Source organism: Mirounga leonina, unplaced genomic scaffold (genome assembly GCF_011800145.1).
Source record: "Mirounga leonina isolate KUSES-001 unplaced genomic scaffold, KU_Mleo_1.0 Mir_168, whole genome shotgun sequence".
Lineage (NCBI taxonomy): Eukaryota > Metazoa > Chordata > Mammalia > Carnivora > Phocidae > Mirounga > Mirounga leonina.
Genome location: NW_023270426.1, coordinates 53,570,646 through 53,590,857, shown reverse-complemented (window position 1 = coordinate 53,590,857; position 20,212 = coordinate 53,570,646). Strand labels below are relative to the sequence as shown.

The 20,212-nt window shown below is 35.1% G+C and overlaps 1 protein-coding gene across 3 annotated transcripts in view; it reads right to left on the bottom strand.

Annotated features, from left to right (window-relative positions):
* Positions 1-2,440: 2,440 nt before the first annotated feature.
* The window catches only part of XRCC4 (X-ray repair cross complementing 4), a 776,985-nt gene continuing 759,213 nt past the window's right edge, over positions 2,441-20,212 (bottom strand). For all 3 annotated transcript variants that reach the window (XM_035014787.1, XM_035014788.1, XM_035014789.1), the window contains one exon: positions 2,441-3,114. In XM_035014787.1, the coding sequence (XP_034870678.1) occupies positions 3,003-3,114 (112 nt within the window). In that variant the 3' untranslated portion in view covers positions 2,441-3,002. The remainder of the gene's footprint in view (positions 3,115-20,212) is intronic.

Here is a 20,212-nt window from a genome sequence, read left to right as displayed (position 1 = left end):
CACACACACACACACAGTTGTATACTAACTTTGGTTATTCAGATAAGATGACATTATTTTGAGATTCTGGTACTTTATGTACAAAATCCCTTTGGAAAATTCCAAGACAAATCTCAGATTATATGAAACTCATTATTATAGTGAAGTTCCTATGTAACTGAGTAGAATTTCAGACTTATAAATTATGTCTATAGACTTATAATTATATTTTTATATTTTACATATTTACATTTACATTTATTTTAAAGTTTCCCCTCTTAAATGGAAGCCACTATAGAAATAAAAATGAAGTAAAATTTCTATTTAAAATGTTCTTTTGTTCCATTGACTTAATAAAATCCTATTTCTGATATCAACAATATGTGTAATCCTTTCTCATTCACTCTCTGTGATCAAGCCTACATGCATACATATTTATGCATATATTATTTATAATTAATCATAAAAGGTACTTGAGCTTTCTAAACAATTATTTCTTTGTATCAAATCAACTGACTAAATTTCAACCTTAAGTTTCTTTTCAAAACAGATTAATAAAGAAACACTTCGAGTGCCTATGTTGTGATAGACATGCATTTATTCATTCAACAAATGCTTACTAAAAGCCTTTGTGAATCTTGCGCCCTGTTGTAGGAACTGAAAATAGATAAAACAGATGGTCATGCCTTTGCTATGATGGGCTTATTTCCTACTGGGAGACATGAAAGAGAGAGAGAGATGAAAAAATAACTCTAGGTAGTAATATGCACAATGAAAAAACACTCCAATGAGACAGTGACTGGGAGTGTGCTCATCTTTAGAAAGGGTATTTCAGGGAAAGCACCTCTGAGGAGGTGACATTTGGTTCTAGACCTGAAAGAAGAGAAGAAACCAACCATATAAAGATGAACATTCTGAGTATAGCGCCCAACAATACAATTGTTCTGAGATCTGGCCTCCTTGAGGGACAGTAAAGAGCAAGGCAAGCAAAGAGAAAGGAGCCGGAAATCAAGGGGAAAGATAGGTAGGGGCCAGATCCTATCAGACCTTATACGCTGTGGTAAGGAGTGTGAACTTTATTCAAAGGGCAATGGATTACTACTGGAAGGTTTTGATCCAGGCGTGAAATGATCTTACCTAAAATTTAAAAAATTCAGTTTGTCTGCATTGCAGAGTAGGAGATGAGCAGGGAGACCAGTCCGGAGGCAGATGTAGCAGAGAGAGAGAGAGAGAAGTAGACAGAGTCAAGCTGTAATTTGGAGGTAAAAATGCCAGGATGTGAAGATGAGGGAAGCAGAGGCACTGGGTTTTTAGCATGGAGCAACTAGGTACATGGTTGCACAATTTGTTGGATGGGGAAGACTGGGGGGAAAAATGATGGAACACATTCAGATCTCCACTTTAGATGTATCTAAACATCCAAATAATCATCCAAAACAGACAGATGTACTCAGTCAGATTTTTAAGAAGCTCCTTTTGCGATAAACTAATGATAAATTATACACCTGACCTTTGAACAACATGGGTTTGAACCGTGCAGGTTCACTTATACACAGATTTTTTTTTTTTTCAGGATTCTAGTTAAATGTATTGTCTCTTCCCTAGGATTTCTTAGTAACATTTTCCTTTCTCTAGCTTAGTTTATTATAAGAATCCAATATATAATACATATAAATACAAAATATGTATTAATTGAATTTAAATTATCTGTAAGGCTTCCAGTCAAGAGTAGGCTCTTAGTAGTTAAGTTTTTAGGGAATCAAAAGTTATACACACTTTTTTGACTACCCAGGGTATCAGTGCCCCAACCCCTACAGTGTTCAAGGGTCAACTGTACATATATATATAGATAGATAGATAGATAGATAGATAGATAGATAGATAGATATACAACTACGGAAATAGAACTCTTCTAATTTTGGAGATATTAGCATGCGAATGGTATTTAAAGCCAAAGAAAAGCTAGGGAGACAATGTAGGTAATGAAAAGGAAGAAAGCTGAAGATTAAGCCCAAGGCACACAAACACTTAACTGTTGGTCGTCAAGGACAAAGACTCAGGGGCCAAAAAGAAAGGAATACAAACAGCCTATGTTATTGCAAAAGTCAGGTGAAAAAAATGTTTATTGAGGAGAAGTGATTGACTATGTCAGGTGTAGCTGAGAGGCTTAGTAAGATTAGGACTGAAAATGGACCAACCATTGAATTTAGCAACACGGTGGTCACTGTTAACTTTGAGAACCACAGAGAAAATGGATGTTCAACTGGAGAGAAGTGAGGACAAAATGAGAGGGTAGGAGGTAGAAACAGTAAGTTTTTTTTTTTTTTTAATTGTGCTAGATGTTATTGAGGATGATAATATCGCACGGTCCTTATTTTCAAAGAAGGCCCTTAATGTGTACGAAATCTTTCATCAACAATCTCTGAAAAATATATTTTTGATAAAAAAGCGGTTTCATTTATATTAATAAGCACCTTGCAAAGCCTGTTACTATAAAAAAGGAAAAAGCTAAGCTAAATAACATATTTTATTAGGAACACAAAATCTTCAATGCATCAACAATTTTGTCATCAGATTTTGAGATTGTGTACAAACTAAAAATAAATTTTATACATCACTTCACAAATTAAAATGCTCACTGTTCAGAATATGATTATTCAAAAAAGAACTGTAGACATTTTCTTTGTCCTATTTCTAAAATCTTCCTAGACAGGATGTTAGACAGCTACCACATATAATATGTGTGAATTAAATAAGATAAAATGTGTCCTTTGCAATAAAAAGTCTGAGGTTTTATGTAATTACAGGCATGTGAATGAATAGTTTAGAATAATGTACCACTGTCATCAAATCACATCTTCATATACATGTATAATCCATTTTGCACAATGGTTTCAATTCAGTGTGTATGTAATTAAATTGTAAGGTACAGTAATAGCTGCTGCTGAGTTGAAATCTTGCTTTTTTAAAGAAATGAACAGAAAACATAGTCTCGTGAACATCAAAGTACCTTTTTGAGACAGTTAAATCTCATCAAAGAGGTCTTCTGAACTACTGTTTCTTAGAGTTTCTAAAGACATGTTTTCAGCTGAGCTGTGCTCCTTTTTTGACGTCTCAGGTAGTGAAGGATCAAGCCTAGAGTAAAAAAAAAATCAAGAGAATTTTATTCTAGAAAATGCCATATAGGGTAAAAGAAAATTAAGAGATACATAAGTGAAATAAAAGTTAAATTCTATTTCAGAATTGGTTTAGAGACTCATTTCCCTACGCTGCATTAATATAAAAAAAAGAGATGAAGAGAATTTAATTAACTGCTTTTGGATTAATCTGTCTCTATTCTGAGCTAACAAAAATTTAAGGGCCTACAACAATACTCATAATTAAGGTCAAGAAACAAAATATCCTCTGTGTAGTAAGCCTTTTTATGCCAAGATACAGAAGGTCTCTCAACCCATTTCTTTAATAATCCCATCACAATTTACATCTTCCTTTGGCTCCCTTAAATTCTACCTATTAACATGTATTTTAATCTCTTAATATCAGAAAGTTCTGATCACATGAATTTCCTTTAGTGGTCTTTCGATTATAAGTGTATATAACTGATAACGACTTCACATTTTAGCAGTTGTTGGTGAAATGTTGGTCCACATTCACTTACTGAATTTACATATCTTTATTTAATAACTAAATTTTATTCCATTTCAGTATTGGAGTTACCACATCAATGGGCTGATCTCTGTATTTATGTAAATGTTCTCTTTGAGTCCTAGGATAAAAGGCATGATGATCCCAGACTGTTAACTGGACTTATAAAACGGTAAGTTGCAGGGTAACAGCTCAATCAGAAGGACTCTTGTATAAACCTTGTCAGTGGTTCTTTGTGGAACGTAAAGAAAACATGCTTAATATTGACAATTAGAGGTGGCTTCAGGGGCAGTTATGACTAGGCTGAGTCAAGCCACTAAAACTCAGTAATGCCCCCATATTTCCAACTTAAAAGGCAGAGAGAGAGTCATAGCAGCTGGGTATAGCTGAAAGAGAATGGTACTTGAAGTCCAGACACCTACATGTGGATCCAGGTCTATTTCTTCTTAGCTCTGTGACTTTAGACAAGTCATTTAACCTAACTAGATTTCTGTTTTCTCACCTGTAAAGCTGGAATAATATCTGCCTCAGAGGTGGTCTAAAGATTAAATGAAGTATCATATATGAAAATGCTTGTAAATTCCCACAAAACGTTTGGAAACTATTATTATTAGCCTCTACAACTGCATAAACTACAAAAAAAAAAAAAAAAAAAAAAAAAAAAGCTCAGTCTAACAGCTTCTTTAATTTAAAAGGATAACCAATTAAAAATCCCCAAACACTGACTTTGTTTAGATTATGAGTATTTCAAAAATCCAGCACCCACACTTAGTCGCAACAGATTATCAAAAATGAATCTGCCACAGGGTCCTCCTTGGCCTCCCGGCTGCATACAATTAACCGTGGTTGGCTGCCACTAGACCTGCGACGTGTTCTGTCTTATCCTGAGCAAGCCAAGTTCAGACAACGTTACGCTCACAGGAATGCCAGGGTGCTAGGCATTACTGCATTATCAAGATGACAAGTCCTCCCTCTGGGAACTTCAATGTTAAAATTAACAATAAATACGGACACAATTATTGTAACGTGTAATTAAATATCTAAAAATATATTTCATAGGAGAAAATGATACAGTACAGAATAAAAGTATAATTATTACATGCATAAGTTTTCAATGTCAACTCAACACATTTAAACATTTTTCTCTGGCCCCAAATGTCTCAGAGTTGCTTTTTCTCCTCCTGGCAAAATGGAGAATTGATTTTTTTTCAATTAAAAAGTCAGACCTTGAAAAATCTCTGATTTTGTTCATAGTTTACAGCCAGAACACAGAGATCAATCGGTTTAGTTTAAAGAAAAAAAACTGGCATAAGACAAAAGGTCCACTCTGAAGTGACAAGTCTGAAGGACATGGATCCCTATTGCTCCATTTATGATTCCCATCTCTATCTAAAGTCACAAGGAGCTCAAGAATTAGATTCTGACTCTTTTGTTTTTAGTGCCTAGTACATAACAGATGTTCAACAAAAGTTGTTCAATGAATGGAGATCATTTTTCTACAGCTTTTTTATCTGTGGTAAGTCAACAGAATAAATTTAGAACTCTTCCCACAACCAAAAGAAAAGTTTAATCATTTATATAAGTAATAAATACTCTAAGATTTCTTATAAATTCTAAAAAGCATAAAGAAGAAAATAAAAATGTCCATCATTCTATTTTACATTATTTGTATTTTCATGGTTTTCATTTTCACACAAATGGGATCATTCTGAAATACATAATTTTGTTTTTAGAGAATTTTTTTTTACTCTACACATTAGCAAAGTCTCTGCATGTTAAAAGATACATATCTACATTAATCATTCATTTTATTTTGGTTGTACTAACCATTAATCTACTGATGGATATTTGGGTTGTTTCCATTTTTTAACGCTCTTATAAACAACAAAACAATTAATATCCTTAAACATATATCTTAGCATATTTATCACATTATTTTTTCATGAATATGCTTATTCCAAGAATTCATGCTTAGAGGTGAAATTTGAAAGCAAATAGCTCAGAGAATCTGTATCTAAAGTCTTAATAGAAAGTGAGCTAAACAAGTAATTTGAAACTTGAAACTTGGGAGTTCCACCATAACATTAATTATGGCCATTTTAAGTCATAAATGTTCCACAAAGACTTTCCAAATTCAGGCTGATTTTTCTTTTCTTTAATCATTTAAGGTAACTAATGTCTTTATCCTGTATTTCAATATATAATTTTATTCATTTAATCAATATTTGTTTAGTATGTACTATGAACAGCTCATTGTGTTAGGGGAATAAAACAAATTGATAAAGTTATCAAATGATTCTTGCCCTCAAGAAGCTTTCAGTTAAACTTTTTGCTTTTTCTCATTTTTAAAAAATGTGTCTTTTCATCCTAAAAATTTTGTAAGTAGCTTGAAGTAACTATGTAATATAATTTGCTCACAAACAGTGATTTATCCTTTTAGGAATCTCTATAAACATTGTATCAAGATTTAGGACTCAAGAAGATTTTTTAGATAGTTTTTGTGGAAAACATTATTCAACAGGAGGAATTCTGAATCCAGGGTCAAGGATTTTTATTTATTCTTCATCACTTTGAGATTTTGGTCAGGTGACTGCACTTTTCTGGATCTCAGTTTCTGAATTTAATTTGTGGGAAGTTAGGATTACTATAAATGATCTTGGAATTCTTCCAGTTCCTGAATTCTGAAACAGTTATACTCAGTTGAGCATAGGCTACCTTCCAAAACATAGGTTCTCAATAAATATCTGTGGAATAAGTGAATACTGTAAATTAAAGATGAATGGCTAATGACAGGAAGAAACCACCTTTGTAGAGTTTAATGCTTAAGTATAAGGACATTTTTAAATGAAGGGAATAAATGAAACTAGATGATGACAGCTTTTACTAAAAGAAGACTTATGTTCTCAATAACACAACTGCATAGATTTCTGTTTTATTAGCTTGATTTCACACTGTATGACAACACACACATATACACAACTACACAGGAACTACATTCTGAATCAAAACATCAAAACTGCATGACCACCATCTATTAACAATGAACAATGTAGATCAAAAGTTAGATTTGTCAAAAAATGTATCTCATCCTGGGAAAGTCTCTCTAAAATGTTTGAATGAAGATTGGCTTCTCTTTTAACTATCTGGGAGTTGAATTACCAACATCTTTTGAAATGTTATTTCCAGTTACTGGCTCATTTTGTAAGGGCATTTTCTCAGCCTAGTTTAATACTGGTGTTACCATGGCTGGAATATCAACCTTTTCTTACTCAAATGAGAAACATTAATATACTTTGGAGTGAATTACTTGCATTTTGTTACATATTCTGAGAATAATATTCCTGAAACACGTCAAGGTGCCAAGCTGAGCAAAATGAGAGATCCAGAAAAATGTGAAATGATTAATGGCACTGGGACACTTGAAAAATCATGCCATTCGACTATGACACAAACGATGGTTCTGAAATAAAAAATCAAAGGTCAATTTTTATGTGGCCTAACTATCTCTCTACCCACACAATACACCCATAAAATTCAGGAGAATGTCTTTAGGATCTTAGGATAGATAAGTTTTGTTTTGTTTTGTTTTTTAAGCAGAAAGGGAAACCATGAAGATTGATCAATTCAATTACATTAGAAGCATTAGAAGCAAATACTTCTATTAATCAGTAGATACCTTAAAGAGAATGAAAAGACAAGTTACAAACTGAAAGGAGATATTGCAACATATGCTACTGACAGAGGATTACTATCTAAAACTCCTATAACATTTTAAAAATCCAACATAATTTAACAATGTTGCCAAAGACCACAGAACTTCCAAGAGAAGGGAACAGTGGGGGCAAATAAGCATATGATAATAAACTCAACTTCACTGGTAACCAAGGAAATGAAAACCACTATGAAATATTTTACACCAGATTAGCAACAATGAAAATGTTCAACAATAGCAGAAATCGTGGAGGACATGGACTATAACAAGATAAATTACTACTGGTTAGAGTATAAACAGTGAAATCATTTTGGATAACAATCTGGCAACAACTACCCAGGTATATGGAGACCTATATACGTATACCCAGGAATTCCATTCCTACACACACATTTTTTTTTTTTTAAAGATTTTATTTATTTGACAGGGAGAGACACAGAGAGAGAAGGAACACAAGCAGGGGGAGTGGGAGAGGGAGAAGCAGGCTTCCAGCGGAGCAGGGAGCCCGATGCAGGGCTCGATCCCAGGACTCTGAGATCATGACCTGAGCCAAAGGCAGACGCTTAACGACTGAGCCACCCAGGCGCCCCGCTACGCACACATTCTAAAGAAACATTTGCATATCTATGTCAGGAGATATGTGCACAAATGTTCATTGGTGCATTTTTTTTAATACTGAAAAACTGAAAACTACCCAAATGTTTCTCCACAGGAAAATGGGCAAATAAGTCACAGAATTTTTACACCCCATGGTGTAAATACAGCTATACATGATAATACAGCTGTACACATGAATGAATCTCAGTGTTGAACAAAACAGCAAGGCACAAAGGAATACACATAATATGATTCTATTATTCAAAGTTCAAAAACATGCAAAACTAGGCAGTATTCCTCTCTGAACACCAGTATGTTCGTGTGTGTGTGTGTGTGTGTGTGTAGTGTGTTAGAGTAACAGTGTAGGTACATAATAGTTCTTTGCTGTTCCATGACAATGTTCTCAGATTTCTGGATCTTCTAAGTTTGGCTTCTGTGAAGATGGTGAAATAGAAGAGGGAAAAGTTTAGTATTAGGTGTAAAGGGTTTGCTTTTAAACTTTTAACTTAGATTAGGGGTAAAGGGCTTGGTGAGTCTCAAGAGCCTGCAGGATATGTGAATGGGGATAGATGGTGAACAGGTAAGCCATTACATAGATGGAGAGCTCAGGGGAGAAGATGGGACTTTGTGTAGAGAGACAGCAGTCACTGCCATATTACTGGCACTGCAGGCAAACGAGCTGAAGAGAACTACACTATCAGAGAAAACAGTTCAGTGTAGAATTCTGGGGAGTATTAAAATTGCAGGGCAGACAGAAATGATGAAAAGGAATGGTGTGAGAGATACAGGGAGAACCAGAGAGAAGCACTGTCATGAGAGCCAAGGGCCAAGTTTGTTTTGTGTGCTCACATGTTCTTTCCACATGCCACCCAAACGCTGGCTTTCTATACAACTTTGCTCAATCTACAAATCCACGTTTTCACCCACTATGAATTATCTGGAGTTGAGAAGAATAGCTGGGAAGGATGCTGCTATACCTGTGATTCATTACAGAAAAGAAAAGACCATGTTTTCTTTTGGAAAGAAGGAAGTCTTAAATTCTTGGACTGCAGCAGCCACGGCAAGAATCTAGCAAAATGGTCAGTTCCTGCCTGGCCACCAAAGCAGATCATCCTAAAGTAGCTGTTTCTCTCACATTTTATTCATATCTATGTATATGTGTATATATATATATATATGTGTGTGTATACTACCAACTTCCCTGGCATCCACCCACCTCATCTCTGACTTCCCCTGGGATCAGGGTAAAGGTCAGATGTGGTGTGAGGGATAAAGAGGAGGGGTAAGGTAGGGGCAATGTACTGGAAGAGAATCAGACCTGAGCACTGGCAAGGACATACATTATTTGGTAATAATAAAAGCCAAATAGCAAATGATTTGTTTTTTAGGATGTAACAAATCAAACCTTCATCAAAAGGACCACAAAAAATAGCCAAATCAAGGTATTCTGTACTTGCTACTATTAAATAACTGGGCAGCTAACATTCTGACCTTGACAGAGTTCCCATTATGAAATAAACTCAATTACAGAAACATTCTTTAAATGGAAAAGTCTTAAATGTATGCTTAAAGATTTGACAACACCAGAGTTACCACAGTTATTCTCAAATTAAATTTCAGTATCTAAAAATTTTTTGATCTTAGAAGAAGTGGGAAAAGTAGCTTCAAATTTCTAGTTGACCTTATAAAAACCAAAAGCATATCCTAAATAAATTAACAGATTGAAGTCATCAGGACTCAGTAAAACAAGTGTTGAATGTTGTCTGGAATTCAGTGGGCCCAGACAACATTGTGTTGGCCTGGGAAAATGAAAGAAGAGAAGCTGAAACTTTCTTTCTGGCAAGTGAAATGGCAATTAAATAGTGTTAGTTAATTTCAATTAAATTTCTAAAGATATCTCTTTCCAAAGAATATGATTTTGCTGTTCAAATTTACTAAGAGCAAGAAGAAAACAGAAATATGCTTTTGAAATAAGTAATTCTGATTGAAACAAAGGAGAATTATGAAGAGTGACTATACTTAATGCTAAGATGCTTTATAGGTATTGGGAAAGAAAGATAATTCAAAAATTTTCCTGTAAAATGTATATATTATGGATTTGAAAAAAAGATTCTGTGGTTTTACATAATGCAATGTTTAAAGTCACAACCATTAAGAAATATATGTCCCCAATCCACAAGGATGCTAAAATTTATGCAGAAATTTCATAATAAATTGGAAGATTTTGTTACTCTTACTGTACTTTATTTAGATAAATAATATTACTCTGATAATTCATCAGATGATTAATATTAGAGTCTATACATGCTTTGAAAAATCAATACCTGAAAAACCCTGTATCAAACCTCACTTCTTCCTACATTCATTGCACGTTGTGAAATGGTGTGACTTTGCTACTGTTGATCTATGCCTATAAAAGTAGAAAACTGTCATCTTGGTAGAAAATGATTCTCCCCAACCTTAATTTTAAGACAGGCCATTGCTTATTACTGCTTCATGTGCTACAAATGAAGCCTCCCTCACAAGACTAGAAAGCTTCTCAGGTGAAGAGACTCTGCTTTACCTGACCTAGCTCATAAACGTTCTAATAATTGCATGTATTTGTTAATGAACAAATGACTGAGTGAGGTAGACAGTATTAAGAGAAGCAAAGTCTCAATAAACAACCTCCCCAAAGCCACACAGCCAGTAAACATGAATGTGAGCAACAACCAGGCAATCCAGGAGCCAGGATATTAGTCTACATTTCCCTCACTCCAAAATCCACACCTATCATGCTACACTGGTGTATGGGAGTCACTAATTCTTACTTCTAGTACAGACGAAGGCAGCTTGGTGTTAAACAGTGTATCTCAAAAGTTGTTCTATGAGACGCTCTCAAAGAGTGAAATCTGTGGTCCAGAATATTTGAAAAATAGGCATTTTTCTCCATGAAGTCCTCTTAGTGTTTTATGTGCATATTGTACATTAAAAGCTATGAAAATTCTTCCATAAATAAATTTGTTAATTAAATTATTAAGTAAAACAAAAGCAAGGTACAGAAGAGTATGTGTAGATAATTGTGTGTGTGTGTGTATTTATATGTATACAGAATAGCTCTAGGCTGGAAGGATTTGCAAGAAACTAGTAATGGCCAACTCTGGGTAAAAGAACTTGGGTAGAAGAACAAAGATACTTCTTGCTGGATATTCTCTTAAACAGTTAAGTTTTTTTTTTTTTTTAAACCTTATACATAGATCATATCTTTATGAAGTGTTTAAGAAAAAAGAAGCTTGTTTAGCCTGGATTTTGGACGTGAACTTGGAAGTGGAGGCCTTTTTCTTCACTATCTCTCAACTATTAGTATCCCAAGAAACCAGTGTTCTCTGGAACAGACTGCATTACTTGCTTCCTTGAGAATACAACATCTGCTAGCCTGAACCCCTAAATTTAGTGGTCCAATGAAGGAAAATAAAAATACAGAAAAAAGAGACAGAACTCTACTTTTGGTTACCAAGAGAAATGGAAAAAACCATGGGTAGACACTAATACCCAGCCATGGAAGTTAGTGATCTCTAGTTTCACCACAGTGTGGAACCAGCTGTTTGAGTTTCCAGCCGCTGCTGTAACAAATCACCATAACATAACGGCTTATAATAACACAAATTCATTCTCTTACCATTCTGGAAGTTGCTGTCTGACCCAGATTTCACTGGACTAAAATCAAGGTGTTGGCAGAGCTGTGTTCCTCTCTGGAGGCTCTAGTGGAGAATTTATTTCCTTGCCTTTTCCAGCTTCCAGAGCTACCCCATTCCTCCATCTAAAAAACCCAGCAATGTCAGAAGGACGCTGTCTCACAGCGCATCACTCTGACCTTGCTGCCTTCATCACATCTCTTTCTCTGCCTCTCCTTCTCTCTCTCCCATTTAAGAGCCTTGTGATATATTGGACCTGCCAGGATAATCCAGGATATTTAGCTACTTTTAAGGTCAGCTGATTAGCAGCTTTAATTCATCTGCAACCCTTTTGCCATGTGATCTAACATAGGCTTTGGTTCCAGGAATTGAGACATCTTTGGAAGGGTGGTGACCATTCTTCTGCCTACTCCTACCTTAACTTGGTTAGGGCTCAATTGTTATTCTAACCTATTAGCTTAAATATGGTTCAGGATAACTTAAAAGACGAACAGGTTGTGTATGAGGACATGCCAGGCCCAGAGTTAAAAGAAACCCTCAGCCTGGCTGGAGGAGGCATCTGCAAGGTCTATGCAATAGGAACTAAAATTCCAAAGAACCTACACTATATCTTCTCATCCAGAAATAAACTGAACCGGATTCCCTGAGAAAGGCTGGCAATTACTATCATCCGTCATCTACCCATCCACTATTTACTGAGTGACTACCATAGGTCAGAGACCCAGAAGACTGTATTAGATGTTTAGGATACAAAGGTGAGCATACAGACCACCCAAGGCAGAAGCAGCACTCAGCTGCTGAGCTCCCCTGAAATCAGGCTTACTGCAGCCCTTGTCAAGGCTGAGTTTAGAGGCCTGTCTACAGTGCCATGTTTTATTACGACAGTTCAAAAGAGTAAGGCTGTTAAAGAACTATGGAAATGCCACCCTCATGGGCATGTGACATGTGCTGTCAGTCATACAGGGCCATGTACTTAGAGGCCCTCATCCCTGGCTTACTGCTCTGCTATTGTTATCTTGAAACTGTTAAGAATTTTGAACAAAGGGGCTCTGCCTTTTCATTTTGCATTGAGCCTGCAATGTATCGTAGTTTGTCCTGACCACAAATTTTGAGTGACCTCAGTATACCAGTTCCAAACCGCACCTAGCCAATTGCTGAGACTTCTGGACCGATAAAACAATGGGATTTTTAAAAAACCAATTATGTGCTGATGTATGGACTCATTCTGTCCTAATCAGAATCTAGTTTTGATCCTTAATTACCATAAACACCAGTAAACCTCCTTTCTATCACTTAAAACACACCTGCTTTTTCTCTTCTGGGAAATACTTGGTGAATTTTTATTTTTGCCTGCATATAAATAAACATGTATTTTCCTGATAAATATATACTCTTCTTTATTAGGCTTTTCCTTCTCCTTCCTTTCCTCCTCTTTTTTCTTTTTAAAGCGCCACTGTCTTTTGTTTTACAGTAAGAGAACTCAATTTCTACTTTATTTATTTTATTTTTTTTTAAGATTTTATTTATTTGCCAGAGAGAGACACAGCGAGAGAGGGAACACAAGCAGGGGGAGTGGGAGAGGGAGAAGCAGGCTTCCCGCGGAGCAGGGAGCCCGATGTGGGGCTCGATCCCAGGACCCTGGGATCATGACCTGAGCCGAAGGCAGACGCTTAACGACTGAGCCACCCAGGCACCCCTCAATTTCTACTTTAATTAACAGTTTTTTCCATTATTCTAGTCCTTGCTAGTGGGCTTTATTCTTAGTGTTCTTAAAATTACCCAGTCTAATTAATTCCTCCACTCGCAGAGCAGCAAGCCTGTCATTAGTGCCATTGTGCTGTGGCTTACCTATCTCCTTCCCTTTGGATTTATTGCTTATCAGCCTGCTCCAAATCCTTCCTGAATATCTTCCTAGGCTTTTCATGGAAAAGGTGAGTAACGATGATTAAACAGTCAGACTTTTTTAAAGAAGTCGAACTATTTTTAACATCACTAATATCATAATAACTTTTATATAAAATGAGTAGAGTACCATATAACTGATCCATAAAGTACACAAACCAAAACACCACTTCTTCACAAAGTGTGCTAATGCAACTTGGTTTTACGGGTGAAATGCAAAGAGAGTCACCGCTCAAGTTCTGGGAGATGTTCTGTTTTATAGAACCATGCCAGAAAGGAGCCAGAGCCCTGGAAGAAGGCAGATGGAAATAATCTACAAACTTCTGTGGATTTTGATTCTGAATTATAAAGATTACACTTTTCAGTTGATTTTAAAAAAAAAATTAACCAAACTGTAAAGTAAAGCCAAGCTGATTAGGGAGGCGGAGTGTTTTAAAAACTCATTTTATCTCACAACTGGTAGCAATTCACTGTTGTAGATAAGGCAGTACAAGGCATGGAAGATGTAATCTACGAGCTCAAAGTGACTGAAGAAAGACCTATCTACCCTTTTGACCCTAGAAAAATTTATTACATGGATGATGTTCTGATTCTAGTAAAAGTTCAAATGTCACCACTGAACTTCTATTTATCACACTAAAAATACATGAAATAAACTCAAATGTTATTTCAAAGTCAACCAAAACCACACAGAAAGCTGTTGACTACAGTTGTGTTCTATGTTTACATAACTATATTTACTAAACGAATCATATACATTTTCTCATTGTAGTATCTTCATCATTATATAAATTACCAATTTTTTCAAGATTTTGTACTTAACTAATGTTTATTTTGAGGAAGGAGAGGAAATATGACACATGGTTCCATCAGTATATTAACTTATGCAATTTAATTTCATTTTTTAAATGTCCTAGTGTAATCAATGCCTTAAGAAAAATATAAAAATAGTATTATTTAATCATAATTTTCCAAAATTCATAGTGGAAGAAGTTTTTACACAGCATTCAGAAGTATCATTAACAAATTTAATTAAATCAGTGCTTTGTAAAGGCAATGGTTTGATTTGTCAAAAGCAGGACCGGCTATAGCATTTAATTATTAAGGCTTGAGCAGACAAATTCAGGAAATAATCGATTAACAATTCAAACAACCCTTGTTACCTAATTGATCTTATTTTGCTACCAGAAGGCCAGCTCAGCCTTAATTGTCTGTCATCTGAACTATATAATTATTAACTTTTCCCCTATCTTTTCATTTCTTTCTCCTTCAGCCCATCTTCCAACTGCTGCTAATTAGTTATCTTTTTATGACACAAGTCTGATTATTATCTCTCACTCCTACAATGCTGTAGTTGAAACTCCCTTGGCATAGCAAATAAAGAAAGAAATCATTGCATAATTTCTGGCTTCATGGCTATCTTTCTGGCTCTAACTATCCAGTGCTCTTCTACACTAAACTTCTTGTCATCCACTAAACACACCATTCTTTCGTTGCCAGACTTTTCCACATAGTTCCCTCAGCCTGAGGTCTCTTTCTCGTAAGTTCTTTACTTAGCAGATTCCTACTCATCATTAAAAGCCAAATTCAGGGCGCCTGGGTGGCTCAGTTGCTTAAGGGTCTGACTCTTGGTCTCAGCACAGGTCATCATCTCATGGTTCATGAGATCAAGCCCCGCATCGGGCTCTGCGCTCAGTGGGAAGTTTGCTTGAAGAGTCTCTCCCTCTGCCCTTCCCCCACTCTCTCTCTCTCTCTCTCTCTCCCCCCAAAATAAATAAATAAATCTTAAAAAAAAAAAAAAAAGCCAAATTCAGATGTCACTGCTCTTGGGAAGGCTTCCATATTTTCCTAGGCAGAGAAATTAATTATCTCCTAATCTCCCATAGTATATCCTAAATCAAGTAGGTCATTGCTGTGTAATAAACCACCCTTTAGCAGCCCCAAACAATGACTTCTGTATTATGCTCACACTTTCTGTCAATCAGGAATTTGGACAGGGCACAGTGGAGGATGGCTTATCTTTGTGTCATGCCATCAGGTCATTAACTAGGAATACTGGAAAACCGGGCTGACATAATGGCTGGGAGCTCGAATTCTCTGAAAGCTCATTCAATCCTATCTGGTGTTTGGACTGCAAGCCCTCAAAGATCAGGACTGGCTACTGGAGAGTCTTCAGTGGTTTGGTTTCCCTATAGCATGTCAGCCTAGCATACTCAGACTTCTTATATAAAAGCTTAGGGGCTCTAAGCACAAGGTTGCCTTTTCTGACCTAGTCTCTGGAAATCAAATAGCATCTCCTTTCTTGCATTCTGCTGTTACAAGTGAGTCAAAAGCTCACCCAGACTGAAGGGGAGGAGACACAGAAACCACCTCTCAATAGGAGTATCAACCACAGCTTTTAATTCTGTACATCTTTGTCACTTATACTGTAAGCAACTGGAGAACACGAACTATGATTTAGAATAATTGTTTCATTCAGAATTTGGCGCAATTCCTAGAATAAAGAACTACGTGCACTGAAACTGACTAAAAAGTGTCCTGTCAAGGGCATTTGCCTTTTTTCTCTTAGAGTTGAGTGTGAAAAAAGCTACAGCTACTTTCATATATAATTTACACAGAATAAAAACCATTCCAGATGAGAATAGAAATAATATAGACTTTTTAGAAATCCCCTCACATAAAATAAATTGAAACCTTATTTATGGGCTCTACAAGGAAATTTTAATTTCTGACAACTACTGCTGTCTAGTAGCTAGCTCACTTTCCATTATGAAGTAACTTAATTTATTTTTTCCAAGTAGTTTTGGCTGTTTATAAATTTCTATGCTTACAAGTTCATAACTAATACCATTAGTTTAGTTATACTCCACTTTACTGGAATGTTTGGGAAGGAAAAGTTGTGGTTAAATTAATGATGTTTTCAATTCTCATGGCTAAAAGCTTCACTAGCAAATGCTGGCGATGTTCTAAGTAAACATATACGCAGAATTATATAACAACTCCTGGAAGACTCTCATTAGTGGAATTTTCTATTAACTTAAGTTTCACTGAGTTGTCATTGTTGCTATTATTATTATTATTTAAGCTTTAGAAATGTTAGTCCATCTAAACCTCTTTTATCTGGCTATTGAGAAATGACTAGGAAAAATAAGCAATCATACTTTCCTTAAAAATGCAACTAAAAGTCAAAGGTAAAACAAAATCTTCAGCTCTATATATCCTTTACTCTGAGAAGAAATGTGACCCCTGTTAGCAACAGGGAGTTATCACTATCAATCTTACCATCAGTGAGCAGTGAAGAAGGGGAATCAGATTTCAAATATCAGAAACCATAAAGAGAAATTAAAATGTTGAACCAAGAAATTCTAACACTTGTTTGGAATTAGGAAAGCTGTCATCCGTAAACTCACATGCAGTCCCCAAATAAAAGCATGAAAACTGAACAGGCTACAAACATGCATGAAAAACATTCAGCTAGATGCTACAGTCTGATCATAATTTCCCTTAAAATATATATAACATCCAAATTCCCCTCAAAATGTCATTGGGCTTCTCTGGATGGGTAAACAGAGAACATTTTAAATTAATTCATTTAAATTGCTGTCCACAGTGCATTCTTTTATTATTTCAGTAAAAACAGGCTCATCTGTCATACTATAAAAGAAAAAGGATGTTTGATATTTACTGTTTTATCAGTGAACAGTTTTCTGTAACTAAGAAATTTGGAAGTGACTAAAAGGAGCAATTAAAAATCCTGTTTGTAAGATTACAAGTTTCTAGAAGGCAGGAACCATGGTTGTCTATGTATAGTTTAACCCATACAGGATATTTGCAACTAAGGAAAAAGTTGTTTTCTTTAAAAAGTTTGTTTTTAACTTAAACATAAGACACAATTTTTAGAAATGTTATAAATAACAGATTTTCTCAGGTCATTCCACTAAACTACTTAGCCTATGATGAACAAACTATTAGAAAGTACTAATGATAAGAATAGTCAACACAATTATAAAAACCTGTTTTTCATACTTTTTTCACTTCAACCAATATTTTCTCCATGTAATGCACTGTGCTAGCCTCTGAGATGAAGTAAAACATAACTCCAAACTCTGAAAATTCTTTAAAAAAATTTAATTAAGTGTAACATGCTGTGATGAGGTACACAAAAATACCAATTTAGAAGATTAAAAAATATTTTAAGTTTCAAATCCAGATGTCAGGAACACATCTTTCCTTACAGAAGGCTTATTTGTATTTGCAGTTATATACATAAAAATTAATATGTTACACATAAAATGCTATTTGATGTTTACTACATGGTAATTTCCCAAAACTCTTAAAGCAATACTTGGCGGTTAATGGTTAAAAGTAATTCTTATTCAGAAGAGCCATAAATGTTTTCTTTCTTTAAGCAACTTTTTTCAAAAAGAAATGGAATTAATGCTGTATCAGAACACTGAATACTTAAGGGAGATGCTTACTTATATTCATCGAAATTTTATTAAAATAATGATAAACACTATTAGATACCTAGACAAACCCAACCCGAATATCCAACATTTAGGATGGGGGAGGGAGGTGGTTAAAAGGCTACTTCCACATCTGAATTGTCCCTTCCAGGTCCAAAATTTTGGTATTGTATTTTCAGGACAGAAGACCACAGTGCAACTCTTAGGTTTTATCCAAAGACATGAATCTAAAATTTCTCCTTACCTTATTTTGGGTGTTGAATCATAATCAAATAAATATTCCTTAAAGTGAAAGAGTTACTACTTAAAATAAACATTTGGTAAGAAGAAATTATGAATTTCCCAAATCACTTCTTAAGATGACTTGGTTTTCAAATTCAGAAAGTCTAATTCTTATATCAATCCCAGTGGATGCAAGCAACAACAACAAAATACTTACTTTTTGGTATATAAAGTAGTATATGCAAATTACAAACACTTCAAAAACTTCAGAGAAATAGAATAAAAATAAAAATTGTCCTCTTTCCATTTGCCTGTTGATATTTTAGATATCTTTTTTGGATTTATATATTATATATATATATGATATACATATACAGTCTTTTTATCACATTTCTCTTAATTTGCTGGGGATTTCCTTTCCTTGTGAATAATTATGGCCCTACATCATCATTTTCAATGGGCTCATAGTATATTCCATTATGGTGAGGTACCATAACTGAGTCTCCAATCATAGGCAAAAATTATAAGCAATTTAAATACCTATTGTAAATCACATTTCATTGAACATCCTTGAATGTACTCCTTCTAGGTAATGTTCTTCAGACAACAGTTCTATTTACTTCTAATTGAAAATGGTTTATTGTAACACTGTAGTTCCTGATAGTTCTTACTCTTAGGAATGCTAAAGGGAGAAGTAAAGCTTACAATCAAGAGAGTAGCATATATGCTTTTTAACTACCTGAAAATTAAATTATTTTTTAATGAAAGTTCCATTTTGAAATGATGTGATTTTTGCCATAGGCAAATTAAAGTACTACATAGAGATAAAAATGTTAATGGAAGCAACGACTACAGTAACTATCAATATAAACCTGGGAAATAAAATGATTAAAACCTTGAGAAGTGAAGAGAATATTCATTAAAATACTTGTATATTACCAAATAGAAAAAGATCAGACATTCCTTAGGTTTCTCCTTAAAGACTACCCCACCCCTTGCTTTCCAGTCATAAAAAGTTTTGATATTACACATCAGAGGTAGACTTCATACATATTATACACACTATTTTTGTTCATTTTTCTTGGGAAAATTGGATAAGGTCATATGACCTATTACAGGAATGTTTTGCGTCTGTTTGTTGAGGTGTGGGTCAAACTCTCTCTCTTATATATGAACTAAATGGTTATTATTAATTTGGAAATAAGGCAAAAAGAGATTTTTCATGGGATGCAGGAAGAGTCAGACCTGACAATATTTCTAAACTTAGCATGCAGAGGATAAGCAAAAGGATTAAAAGATAAAGATAACATCTGTATTGAAAAAGTGTCTTATTTCTTGTGATACTGGTATTTTAATCCAAGTATACATCATTATACTCTGATGTCACTCTGCCACACATGTAATTATAGAGAATAATTTAAGAGGTATAAAGATGACTTTATAAAAAAGAGGACCTTGGGGTGCCTGGGTGGCTCAGTCGTTAAGTGTCTGCCTTCGGCTCAGGTCATGATCCCAGGGTCCTGGGATCGAGCCCCGCATCGGGCTCCCTGCTCAGCGGGAAGCCTGCTTCTCCCTCTCCCGCTCTCCCTGCTTGTGTTCCTGCTCTCACTCTCTCTCTCTCTCTCTCTGTGAAATAAATAAATAAATAAAATCTTTAAAAAAAAAAAGAGGACCTTGACCTTTCTGGATGCAAATAAGAATTCTAACTAGAAGTTTCAAATCTTCACACTTAACCTGAGTCTGTCCTCCATGGCTTTTTCTTTTTAATTCAAATGCAAAATTCTGTTCAGAGTCTATTCAGAGTTGCTCATCTGTCACCGAAACTAACAGTTAACACTTATTAAATGTTCTCCTTACACCAGGTGCTGTGTTAAGCTCCTTGTTCATGCAATTGTCACAATAACCCTATGTCTTGTTACGGTCTCTATTTTCCAAATGAGAAACCAAAACCTTAGATATCTGATCCACTTGCCTAAGCTCTCACAATTTATAAATGGTTAAAGCAGGACTTGAAC